Source organism: Dermacentor variabilis, chromosome 10 (genome assembly GCF_050947875.1).
Source record: "Dermacentor variabilis isolate Ectoservices chromosome 10, ASM5094787v1, whole genome shotgun sequence".
NCBI classification, from domain to species: Eukaryota; Metazoa; Arthropoda; class Arachnida; order Ixodida; family Ixodidae; genus Dermacentor; species Dermacentor variabilis.
In genome coordinates this window covers 82425259-82438721 of record NC_134577.1, presented here as the reverse complement: position 1 = coordinate 82438721, position 13463 = coordinate 82425259, and the positions used below count along the sequence as shown (strand labels likewise).

At 46.1% G+C, this 13463-nt stretch overlaps 1 protein-coding gene across 1 annotated transcript in view; it reads left to right on the top strand.

Annotated features, from left to right (window-relative positions):
• The window catches only part of LOC142560730 (asparagine synthetase domain-containing protein 1), a 49607-nt gene that overhangs the window by 25985 nt on the left and 10159 nt on the right, over positions 1 to 13463 (top strand). Inside the window, exons 6-11 of the mRNA XM_075673026.1 lie at positions 727 to 950; positions 2898 to 3087; positions 4788 to 4822; positions 12047 to 12194; positions 12603 to 12670; positions 12764 to 12847. Of these exons, the coding sequence (XP_075529141.1) occupies positions 727 to 950; positions 2898 to 3087; positions 4788 to 4822; positions 12047 to 12194; positions 12603 to 12670; positions 12764 to 12847 (749 nt within the window). The remainder of the gene's footprint in view (positions 1 to 726; positions 951 to 2897; positions 3088 to 4787; positions 4823 to 12046; positions 12195 to 12602; positions 12671 to 12763; positions 12848 to 13463) is intronic.

Below are 13463 nucleotides of genomic sequence, written 5' to 3'. Positions count from 1 at the left end.
TTTAGTCTTTACCATCGTCTACAGCATAAGAGTGTAATGTTTTTTGAAGTGTAACAGCTGACACACAGAAACAGAAGATGGAACAGAAATGGCAAACGGTAGTGGTCTCACAAGTGGACTTATCACGATGTTACTTTTGCTTATTTCCAAAAAGGAAGAGAGTATCGCCATGGCATGTATTCAGAGAGAAGGTTCCAGCTGTGTGGTCAGTGTAAGCCATCTATACCTAGGGGCACGGGCTGGGGTAATTTGATTTACTTTTTTCTTTTTAACCCCAACATATTACATGTATGATCAGTGTGGCGTTTGCAGTCGGTGTCAGCTTTGTTGGGGGGAAGACAATGCACACTTGCAGTCATGGGGGCGACCTCTCTAGTTATGTGCGAAATGTCAGATGGTGGCGAGTAGCTCCAGCAGCCTGACTTGGCTGGCTTGCAGTTGGCGAGCAACTAGCTGATATTGTGTGATCGCTTCGATCACAGAGTTCTATATTGACAACAGTGAGAAGTGCACATTTGTAAAATCGACAGGAGGCCTGTCGTTGCTTGCACTTGCATTTCTTTTGCTTAGAGCTGACAGGGAAAATTTTTGTTGTTGATGTCACCACATGTGCTTATGACGAATATAGAATATCACGGAGGTACTTTCGTGCCGGGTGCAACTCCTTTATACCGAGGTTTTGTACAAATATCTGCAGGAGTACATTTGCTTTTGTTTTGCATGCAGGTTTTAGACGAGCGCGCAGAGATAGCGACTGCTGTGGCTGAACTGGACAAGGTGCTGTACGAGGCCGTGCGCCGCCGCCTCTCCAACCACAGCATGGTCTGCCACTTGTGCATGCCCAGGCATCGTTCGGGCCTCGCTGACATTCCAGAGTGCAACCATGCGTCTGTGGCTGTTCTCTTCTCCGGTGGCCTGGACTCCATGGTCATCGCTGCACTTTGTGCCAGGCACGTTCCTTATGCCGGCATTCGCTGGTTGATTGGCCGATTGGTCAGTTGATGGATTCACTGCTTGATTGATTGATTAGTCGAGTGATTTAATAATTGGCTGGTTAGTTGGTAGGTGGATTGGGACCCTTTTCGGGTCATTGCTGCGCTCTGTGCCAGGCATGTTTGTTGCACCAGCATTTGCGGATTGATCGGTTGTGTTGCGTGACGATTGGTTGGGGGCAAAGTTGCCTTTCATGAACTTTCCTCCACCTTGTGAGCTTCCGCAGAACTGATTGATGGTGTTCATTAGTTTATCAAATAATTAATTGGTGACTTGGTAGGGTGATTAATTTGTTGATTTTTAAATATGTTTTTCAGTCACTTAGTCTCAGTAGGCAACCACTACACTTAATTGTGTGAAGTTTGGTTGTTGTGTTGAATTGATTGATAGGGTTTGAAGTCACAAATTTTGAAATTCATCACATTTAAAAGGGGCCAATGTGGCTGGTTTATTTATCACATTTGACCACTCTAGGTGTTCTAACAGATGCAATTTACAGAACTGCAAAAACCTGTTTTTTGAACTGAGTTATGAATTTCTGAACTTTCTGCTTCAGTGCCTTTTAAGACTCATTCACACCTCCTACTTGAGGAGGTCGTGCGACCATTCGCAACTGGTGACCAAAAAGTGACTGAAGGCGACCGATGGTCACACCAGCAAGTGTGACTGGCCATTCGCCATCTGCTCACAGTTGCATCGCCACGTAAAATAAGTAATATTGGCATTAACAGACGTCCCATTCCTGCGCACCTGATTAGTCCAGCAGTTTTGCGACTGCGGTACCACGACTGAAAAATCGGGCAGCATGCGACTGGCCCAAAATCATCGCTTTTCGAGAGAAGCGACCATTGCGACCATTTTGGACCATTTGTGACTGGTCACTTGGCGACCAACTTGGTCGAGTGACCTTTGCCAACCGCCGGTGTGAGTGGACCTTTAAAATTGCTTATATTTGCCAGTTCTTGCCAAAATTAGAGCTTCTAAATAAAATTGCTGCTTCCGTATCAATTCGCAGAATTCAGCTTTATATCTTAAACACTCGGGTCAGTCCAGTGGTCATCTACTGACAGTGTTTAAAGTGTACTGGAATGGGGAAATCGGTGTTGGTCCCAAGCTAAAGTTCCCTCATAAACTGAAATCTTGTGGATTGCATGTGACAAGTAGCACTAGAAAGGTTATCAGTTGGTGTTGCTGTCATAGCGCGTTTCTCTTGAATTTGGACATGGCAGGCTCGCTTAGGAAGTCCACATAATCCTTGAACAATGTCAAAATTTAAGAACTCTGATTTACAGGATCCTGATATGTATTCACTATAAATGGGGGTTCAAGTGATAATGATAGTGTTGAAAAGGCCTTTCACCCAGTGAACAATTCAGAAAAACAAAATGCACAGGCAGCAACTGACGTATCACTTTGTGTGGTTCCATGCTTCAAAGAAGTCTTATACAATGAAGGATGTGTGAAAGTCACTTTTATGTTTTTAAGTGTTTTTATCATCATAAGATAACCCAAATTCAATTATTGTAGTAGGATATTAATAATTATGTTTATGCTATTATTAGGATCAAGAAAACCTGTAACATCTTCATCAACATATCACTAGTAAATAGTATTTGAATTTATAGATCTGGACGTGGATATACCGTTTGAATCTGGCCTGCTGTAGCTAATTTCTTACTTTTGCCGTGCTTGCATTACATTCAGCCTTGAAAATTTTCCAGCACAGAACAGGCCATAACACTCGAAATGCAGGGCACACAAAAGGATTAAATGTTGGCAAGACAGATGCTGATACCAAAAGAAAAGTTGGACAGGCATTCCTTTTGCTGTGTTCCTGTCTTTCCCCTGCAAGTAGATGACAGAAGTTAGCCATTGATAGGTCGTGTCCTGCCATCATGTCACAGGCTTCTCCCCAGGCGCTGCCCCATAGACCTGCTGAATGTGGCCTTTGAGCACCAGGTGCACATGATTGACAGCCAGAGCAAGACCAAAAAATGGTTCAAGTCCTTCGATGCCCCCGACCGTCTCAGCGCCAAGCTGGGCCTTGACGAGCTACGCGCAGTGTTTCCTGACCGCAAGTGGAACCTCGTTGAGGTGATGGCCTTTTATTTTTTTTTAAAGCAAAGCTTTCTGATCAAACCCTCCCAGGCTTTCAGACTTTGCAGGCCATACCTGCCATTGCTGTCTTGTCAAATAGCTCGAACACGGAAAGTAAGAATGATGTGCCCAATGGTAGGCTTGAACCTTGGTCTGTTGGCACAACGACATGATGCTCTAACCTCTAGGCCACAACTTTGGGCATGCTTCGCTCGGACCCGCCGTGGTTGCTCAGTGGCTATGGTGTTCGGCTGCTGAGCACGCGGTTGCGGGATCGAATCCCGGCCACGGCGGCCGCATTTCGGTGGGGGCGAAATGCGAAAACACCCGTGTACTTAGATTTATGTGCACATTAAAGAACCCAAGGTGGTCGAAATTTCCGGAGTCCTCCACTACGACGTGCCTCATGATCAGAAAGTGGTTTTGGCATGTAAAACCCAATAATTAAAAAAAAAAATTAGTGCTTCGCTCGGGCCAGTGTCAAATAGCTTTTTGAGATGATTCATGTGTGCGCTGCATCTTGTAGCATGTGCCCTCACCAACTTCCATTAGACGTAGGTGCTCTGGCCTCTGGCAATTTAGCCTATTCAGGTGTAGTACCTGAAGGGGCTGCCCCAAGCTTGCTGCCGTGAAGTAGGAGAGACATGAAACGATTCAACGTCTAATACGGCTTCCGATGTGCCAAACTGGCAGCCAGATCCGAGGCGTTTTGCCGTGCCATAGTGCCAGATCAGGCGCCCACTGTGCTGCAAAAGTAGGAGACATGCGTTACAATTTATCATCTGATACGGCGTCAGATGCACCAGAACGACAGCCAGATCCAAGGCATTTTGTCGTGCCATTGCACCATATCTGACGCCTGCCATGCAACAAATCAGGAGGCATGCGGTATGATTCGCGGGAAAGGCAGCCGGATCCGAGGCATTTTGCCATGGCATATTGCCTGTTCATGCTAGGCACCTGATTCAGCACTATGGTCCAGCTGAATGCCTCGAATCCAGCACGTTCGACACTGTATCGGACGCCGAATCATACCGCATGTATCCTGCCTTTTAGGCGGCGAGAAAAAAAATTGCTCGAAATTTTACCTGCATAATGAACCCTGACTTCGCACAAATTTTTTGGGAGAAAAGTGCGATCATTATGTGAGTAAATATGGTACAGCCCTAACTTTCTGTGTGGGAAAGTGACGGGTAGGCCATAGTAGGAAGAGGGGAGTTGCTGCACCCCATCTCCTTGAAATCTACCCGTGGAACTATCACGGGCAGCAGCCGTATAAGCTTTCATGCCACAGGAAATGACGCATTGGGCATTTAATTAGTACTTCCTCATCTTCAATGAGGTCACTAATCCTACTTGCTTTTACTTTGATGTTGCTCATAATGTCACATAATGAAAGTGGCTTTGTTGCACATTTGTCACAATGTACTACAATACGCTTTGGATTCTTGCTCCTTGTACTACTGCTCCGGGCACTCACAAGGTGCACGACCTAGAGGTTTTACACTTTGTGAATGCGAGCCTATATCTTGGTCAAGCACTGAAGAACATTACTGAAGCTTTGGCGAAAGCATTTCAAGCTTAACCATCTCTGTATGCTTGTGGAAGGCTACATTGACTGTACTTTGACTCTAAATCGTGCACTACTAAGAGGTGTGTGTCCTGTCCTAACTAGGGTTTGGTGATGACATTTGCAGATTGACGTGGGCAAAGAAGAGCTGCAGTTTGAACGGTAAGTCAGATTACCAAGACTCTTCTGACTTTCATCTTGTCTTATTTTTTATGATAATATTGTTTTAGCTAATGAATCTCGTCAAGAGATACTGGATATTCTGCTCTGTCCTGCTGCACGGATGTCACATGGGGGTGGTGTCATATCGTGGTATATTAAAGAGTTTGCTTCAAGACATGACTGAAAGGTAGCTGCCAAAGGAATCCTGCGTTACTGCGTTATGCACGTCCTGCAGTGTCCCACCTGCAAACTATCCTGGTGTATTTAAAGCTTTTGCATTGCCCAAGAGGTGTCAATATTTGGTCGATCTCTGGTTGTCTTGCTTCAATAGATAACTTACAATCGGATCATGCTCTACAACCCAATTAACTTATGCCCACGTAAATAAACACACAAGAGAAATGTTAGAGAGATGCTAGAAACAAATGTTAAATCAAGCTAGTGATAAAGATAATGCTAAAGGCTAGCATTCCAACACATCCAAAGTGTAACTTTTGCTGATAATGTAGCTGTCATAAGAAAGAAAACGTTGTAAACATAGAAAAGCATTGTCACCACAGCTCCGAAAATAACTATGCCAGTTCCCATACCAGAACATGTCTTGTTTACAGTTGGTAAATTGTAGTCAATTACTGAAAATTTGAAAAAGCACATTTTCTGCGTTTTGTTCTCTGCATATTGTCACGGTGGTGACATTGAAGAATACAGTAGTAATACTGTGAACGGCAAAACTAACTTTTATTGGGCAAACCTGTGCCCACAAGACAGGCTACACTTATAGCACAACGATAGCGGCGAACACGGTCGGCGATCGTCGAAAATCTGATCAACGGGTCAAGCGCGTCGGCTTTTATACATCAATTATCGAATGTTCCAGACTAATTGTTGGGACCCACGTGCCTTCCACAAAGTTCTACACCATTCGTGTCATGCGATGAAATCAGATAACATAAGGTTCGGTGACAACAGACACCGGATAGAAGCATCGATAACTTTCCACCAACTTCGGATACATGGAGGCGCGTCCCGCGCTGTGCGATAACATTTGTTAGGCGGCGAAACGTGGTCGCCCGATAAAGATAAATACACGTGTCATTACGCCCCTCTTAAAAAGCATAGACCTGATGCTACAAACAAACGAAAGTAAAAAGGAAAAGCACTCATAGCAAAGAAAACAACAAAATAAGAAATTTCGTCAGCGTCCGTAGAAGAGTTTAAGGCGCACCACGTGGACCCCTTCAGATCGTGCACGGCGGCACTGTGAATGGGAAATGCCATCTGGCACGACCTCATAATCCAGTGCATCAATACGTCAGATGACCTTGTAGGGTCCGAAATAGTGTCGCAGTAGTTTCTCACTGAGTCCTCGTCGGTGTATCGGGGTCCATACCCAAACACGGTCCCCGGGCCTGTACTCGACGAAGCATCGTCGGAGGTTGTAGTGTTGGCTGTCGGTCTTCTGCTGGTTCTTGATCCGTAGGCAGGCGAGCTGTCGGGCTTCTTCAGCGCGCTGGAGATAGGTAACGACGTCAAGATTTTCCTCGTCAGTGACATGCGGCAGCATGGCGTCGAGCGTCGTCGTCGGGTTCCTGCCATAAACCAGCCTAAATGGCGTGATCTGTGTTGTTTCTTGAACCGCTGTGTTGTTAGTGAATGTTACATACGGCAGGACCACATCCCACGTTTTGTGCTCGACGTCGACGTACATTGCTAGCATGTCGGCAAGGGTCTTGTTCAGGCGCTCTGTGAGACCATTCGTCTGCGAATGGTCGGCAGTTGTCCTGCTGTGACTTGTCTGGCTGTTTGCAGAATGGCTTGCGTGAGCTCTGCTGTAAAAGCCGTTTCTCTGTCGGTGATGAGGACTCCTGGAGCACCATGTCGCAGCAGGATGTTCTCGACAAAAAATTTCGCCACTTCGGCTGCGCTGCCTTTCGGTAGAGCTTTAGTTTCAGTGAAGTGGGTGAGATAGTCCGTCGCCACGACAATCCACTTATTTCCGGAAGTTGATATAAAACGGTCCCAACAAGTCCATCCCGATCTGCTGAAAAGGTCGGCAAGGAGGCTTAATCGGCTGTAGTAATCCCGCTGGTCTTGTCGGTGGTGTCTTGCGTCGCTGACAGTCTTGGCATGTCTTGACGTAACGGGCAACATCGGCGGTTAGGTGCGGCCAGTAATACCTTTCTTGTATCCTCGATAGCGTCCGGAAGAAACCGAGGTGCCCAGCGGTCGAATCGTCATGTAGGGCGTGCAGTACTTCTGTAAGCAGCGCCGACGGAACAACAAGAAGGTAGTTGGCGCGGACTGGTGAGAAGTTCTTCTTCACGAGTAGGTTGTTTTGAAGCATGAACGAAGACAATCCACACTGAAATGCCCTAGGGACAACGTCGGTGTGCCTTTCCAAATACTCGACTAGGGCTTTTAGCTCCGGGTCTCCTCGTTGCTGTTTTGCGACGTCTTCCGCGCTTATTATTCCAAGGAAGGTGTCGTCATCCTCGTCATCTTGCAGCGGTGGGTCAATGGGGGTGTGTGATAGGCAATTGGCATCTGAGTGTTTTCGTCCGGACTTGTATGTTACAGTGATGTCGTATTCTTGTAGTCTGAGGCTCCACCGTGCCAGCCGTCCTGAAGGGTCCTTTAAGTTAGCTAGCCAACACAATGCGTGATGGTCGCTGACCACTTTGAATGGCCTGCCATATGGGTAAGGGCAAAATTTTGCTGTAGCCCGAACGATGGCGAGGCATTCCTTTTCAGTCGTAGAATAATTGCCTTCCGCTTTTGACAACGACCGGCTAGCGTAAGCTATCATGTGTTCATATCCATCTTTTCTCTGGACTAGGACGGCACCGAGGCCTAGGCTACTGGCGTCATTGTGTATTTCGGTATCGGCGTGCTCGTCGAAGTGCACAAGTACGGGCGGTGACTGCATGCGTCGTTTGAGTTCTTGAAATGCATCGGCCTGTGGCGTTTCCCCCTTGAACTCGACGTCACATTTAGTTAGCTGTGTCAGCGGCTCAGCGATGCATGAAAAATCTTTGACAAATCGCCTGTAGTAGGCAGACATGCCAAGAAATCTACACACTGCCTTCTTGTCGATGGGCTGCGAGAACATTGCGATGGCAGCTGTCTTCTGCGGGTCGGGGCGGACTCCAGACTTGCTGATGATGTGGCCTAGGAACAGAAGCTCATCCTAAGCGAAGCGGCACTTTTCTGGCTTCAGATTGAGCCCTGATGACTTGATGGCCTCGAGTACTGTTGCAAGCCGCCTAAGGTGATCGTCGAAATTTCCGGCGAAGACAATGACGTCATCCAAGTAAACGAGACAGGTCTGCCACTTCAATCCTGCTAAAACCGTGTCCATTACACGCTGGAATGTTGCAGGCGCCGAGCACAGTCGAAATGGCATAACCTTGAACTCGTAGAGGCCGTCCGGGGTGATGAAGGCGGTCTTTTCGCGATCTCTTTCGTAGACTTCTATTTGCCAATAGCCAGACTTGAGGTACATCGACGAGAAGTATTTAGCGTTGCAGAGCCGATCCAATGCGTCGTCTATCCGTGGGAGGGGGTATATGTCCTTCTTCGTGATCTTGTTCAGACGACAATAATCGACGCAGAAACATAGGGTTCCGTCCTTTTTCTTCACCAGGACAACAGGGGGTGCCCACGGGCTTTTCGGCGGCTGGATAATGTCGTCGCGCAGCATTTCGTCGACTTGGTGCCTTATAGCCTCACGTTCTCGTGTAGAAACTTGATAAGGGCTCTGGCGGAGTGGTCGAGCACACTCTTCGGTTATTATGCGATGCTTTGCGACTGGCGTTTGTCGAATCCCTGATGACGTCGAAAAGCACTCTTTGTATCATCGAAGTAAGCTTCTCAGCTGTTGTTGCTTAATCATGGGGAGACATGGATTTATGTCGAAGTCTGTTTCGGGAACTACGGTCGTCGGGGTACATGCAACAGAATCCGAGAGAACAAACGCATTGCTGGTCTCCAGAATTTCCTCGATGTACGCGATCGTCGTGCACTTGTTGATGTGCTTGAACTCCTGGCTGAAGTTTGTCAGCAACACTTCACTTTTCCCTCCATGCAGTCGAGCGATCCCTCTTGTGACGCAAATTTCATGGTCTAGCAGTAGACGTTGGTCGCCTTCGATGATGCCTTCTACGTCAGCAGCTGTTTCGGTGCCGACTGAAATAACAATGCTGGAGTGAGGCGGGATGCTCACTTGATCTTCGAGCACACTCAAGGCGTGGTGACTACGAGGGCTCTCCGGCGGTATCGCTTTATCTTCCGACAGTGTTATTGACTTCGACTTGAGGTCGATGATTGCGTCGTGTTGGTTCAGGAAGTCCATACCAAGAATGACGTCTCGTGAACACTGTTGGAGGATAACGAAGGTGGCAGGGTAAGTCCGGTTATGAATGGTTATTCTTGCCATGCAGATTCCAGTCGGCGTGAAGTGTCCTCCAGCGGTTCGAATTTGAGGGCCCTCCCATGCAGTCTTAACCTTCTTCAACTTCAACTGAGCGGCGATGTGGGCACAGGTGTGCCCACATCGCCGCCCATTGCACAGAACCTGTGACCACAGGACAGGCTACACTTATAGCACAACGATAGCGGCGAACACGGTCGGCGATCGTCAAAAATCTGATCAACGGGTCAGGTGCGTCGGCTTTTATACATCAATCATTGAATGTTCCAGACTAATCGTTGGGACCCGCGTGCCTTCCACAAAGTTCTACACCATTCGCGTCACGCGATGAAATCAGACAACTTAAGGTTCGGCGAAAACAGACAGCGGATAGAAGCATCGATAACTTTCCAGAAACTTCGGATACATGCAGGCGCGTCCCGCGCTGTGCGATAACATTTGTTAGGTGGCGAAACGTGGTCGCCCAATAAAGATAAATACACGTGTCAATATAGTGCTCTGCTTATCTTGTGACGGTTGCCATGTTTGAGTACCGTGTACCCCGTGAATTCTGTCTGGTTTGTGGAAAGTAAAGAAATTAGTTTGAGCTTACAGCTAAGGCTTTGGCGCTTTTGGTTTAGACCTGAAAAAAAGGGGAATAATGTACAGTAAAAATCTGTTGACTCGAATTTGTAAAATCTGGGACAATGTTCTAGATAGGCGGAGTAACTCGGAAGCTGTAAAAACTGGGAAAATTTTTTAGATAAGTGAATTCACAAAAATATAGGCCCCCGGTCGCACATAGGCCACCTAGAGCCTTTTGAAATAGGTGCCAGAAGCCGATAAATTTCTCGCAACGACTCGATGTATTAGCAGCAATATTTTTTGTAGATCACTTTCGCGAAATATTGACTTGGCACTCAACACGTACGTCAGGTGTCTACAAGCAACAGCGATCCTCGCACATAGCAGTTTCGCAAAATATTACGAAAGGGCTTGTATCCCAAAAATTAATCGACCAGGGATGCCACCCCAGGGCTGCAATTTTAGAGCATTGCCTTCCGCTCAATAACGCGCCACTCTTATCCACCATTCTCGACTGGCTTATCCCATTGACGTTGTGGGCGGAGTGTCGCTACGACCAGTGACGAAGCATGGTAAGAAATGTCGTTGGAAGAGGGATTGATGCAAAATGGTGGCCCTGAACTTGTTATCCACAAACACGGAAACGCACAGAGCACGGTGAATAAGCAGACTGACGATGCTCCGCAGATAAACGAGTATGCATGTTGGAGAGGTCACGTGTACCTCCTCGCCCTCATTGCGCTTCATCAGGGGTCAAAGCAACACTTCGGCAGCATTAGCAATGAAACCACAGCTAGCCATGAATGGTGGATCAAAATAGGGACCTAAAAAGATGTGGAATTCACTACAAACTTGCGATCCTGTCACTTTTTGACAGTGTCACGGCTGCACACTCAAGGTGGAAACCTTCAGGTAGTGACTTCTTCCCAACGTTTTTGCAATTGAGGTTTCGAGACATCAGCAGTATGATGCAAAAGCATTCAGGATAAAAGGTGAAAAGTACATGGGATTGACACCGAGCTAGGAAAAAAATTCTGACCAATATTTTGAGATATCAGAGTTCGAGTTAATGAGGTCTTACTATATGGCAAACTTTTAAAAAATATATATTTTTTTTAATCGGGAATGATCCGTGAAAGCAGATTTACCAGAGAGCAAGGCAATGGGCACACTGCTGCAAGATATATGTGTGTGTGCATTCCAATACAAGGAGCCTGGCAAGGTGAAGGTTGTACAGTCAACCACAGAAGTTTACGGACCACAGGATCTCAGAAAACATTCAATTTCTGAGCTGCCTGTAACAGTAGTCAGTAAAACCAAACATCACAATGTTGTTCACATACACTGGTAGAAGCTGCAAATGTGAATACTAGGCTGCCGTTGTGAGGCTGCACAGATATTCAGCATTTTCTCAGACCTCGTGCTCCGTAAAATTTTGAGGTTGGGTGTACACCAGCCTACCGCCCAAGCAGTACTTTTTATTTTAAATTTGCATCCCGTTGAATGTTTGGTTCTTTTTCCACAATGGCTCACAAGACCTAGTTCTATATTCCTAGTCATTCTTTATGCATTAATTGTCAGAGCTCGGCACCCACATAACATTACGAATAAAGTCTCACTCTAGTTCTCTTCGAATCTCAAATGTGCAGACTCCTAATTCCTGCATGATCACATTGCCATATGGCATTGTGCACTTACTCTAAGACCTTGTTATTGTGTGCATTTGATGCAACTGCATTGTTAAAGAGCAGTCATACAACACGTTTCAGCACCATCAAAATTAGCTGATGAGCCAGTTGAACCTTGTTGCGACAAAGTCTCATCCAACAAGAAAATACTTTTGTTATACCCAGTACCTTTATAAGCATGTATTTGTTGCATGCTGATATTGGTGCAAAACAATCTAGGTTTGTTTCGTTATATCCTATATTTGTGTCTATTATATCGAGGTTTGACTGTGTTCCCTGAAAAAAAAAGAACAGTGAGCTCAACGCAAAAACTTATTCCCTGAAAAATAGGCATTGAAAGGTCACGCGGAAAAATATATTCACCAAACAAAAGCCAAATTTTCAGATGCAAATAGAAACTGAAAATTCTGAGCCGTACCTACAGCATTATGCTCTGTCACACTTTGTCTGGCTTTGCATTCCTTTAATTCTAGTTTTCCTTCAAAGTACTGTGATAAGCAGTGTTGGCAGCCAGCCTCCTACACATACAGTGTTCTTTTACAGTGCCAACCACATTCGCAAGTTGATCTACCCACTGGAGACGGTCCTAGACGATAGCCTTGGGTGTGCCCTCTGGTTCGCCGCTCGTGGGAGGGGAAGTATCTCGGGCACTGCGCTGCCCCCTGGTAGTCCCTATGAGAGCCCAGCAAGGGTAAGAAGCCTTCGTGCTGATCGGTAACACAAAGGCTACCGATTACAGTTGCTGTCTACACAGAGACCTGGAACACGCACAAAAGCTTCACGTGCATTGCTTTCAGTTCACTTTGGGAGCGTGATAACGAAGCATGATGGTAATCATGATCAAAGTATATAAGCACACAGGGATGTACATTTGCAACCTATCCTTATTCAGTTTACGGTGCCGGTTTCATGCATGAAAGAGGACTCTGGAAGATGACGGAAACAAGCAAATCAACAGTTGCCTGCCCTTCTCCTTGTCCTCGTTCTTCTTAGTGTTGTCTGTTTTGTGTAATCTAGTGCAGTCAATTAAACAACTGTCTTGCCAACCAGAACCAGTTGAAGCCTTGCTAAACTTTGCAGTTTTGTTTGTTCCCTGCAGGTTGTCTTCCTAGGAATGGGTGCAGATGAGCAGCTGGGTGGCTATTCAAGACACATGGTGAAATACAAGTGCGTGCCTGTGTGTGCCATTGTTGTCTCTTAAGCTCAGTGCTGTCATTTGTTCCAGTTTATAAGTTGTCTTTCGTTCTTCACCTGCTGCAGAAACTTTGGCTGGCAGGGTCTTGTTGATGAGATTGCCATGGAGCTCAACAGAATAGCCCACCGGAACCTCGGCAGGGATGATCGGTGAGAGGCCGCGATTTTTGCCTTGGCAAAAGTTCTTGAGCTTTGCATGCAAAGTTGGGCTGCTTAATTGAACTCTCACATTTAAAACAGCCTGTTAGCAAATGTGCTTGTTTCTTAAATGTTGCAAAAATTTCTTAGGGGCACATCCTTTTTCTTGCTGTGAACGACGTAAATGACTAAAGGCTCGCACTAAGCTAGCATTTTACATGGTCTGCAATAGAGCGTAAAACAGTTTTATGTTACCATATATTTATATGTGTAGTCCTCACAAATACCTGCCTACGACTATGTTCAACTCTTTCAAGAGCAGCTTGGCCCTTTATTCAGAACTAAGCAATGGTGGAGAAAAACATTTTTTGTATGCTCAATCATGACCACTTTCATATGCTGCCAGTTTACTTACGATGCAGTTTTGTAGCGATTTGTTGCACTTTTGTATACCATTTCTGCCTTCAGGGGCTCATACCACGCAAGGATTCTTTTCAAAGTTCTTTCTTTTAGCCCTTTGTCATTGGCTGGCATTACATCACGGACGCTTGCACTAAGAATTTTATCCGTAGGTAAATTTACCAAGCAGTAATTAGGCGCGCCAGGATCCTAAATTCACACAGCTCCC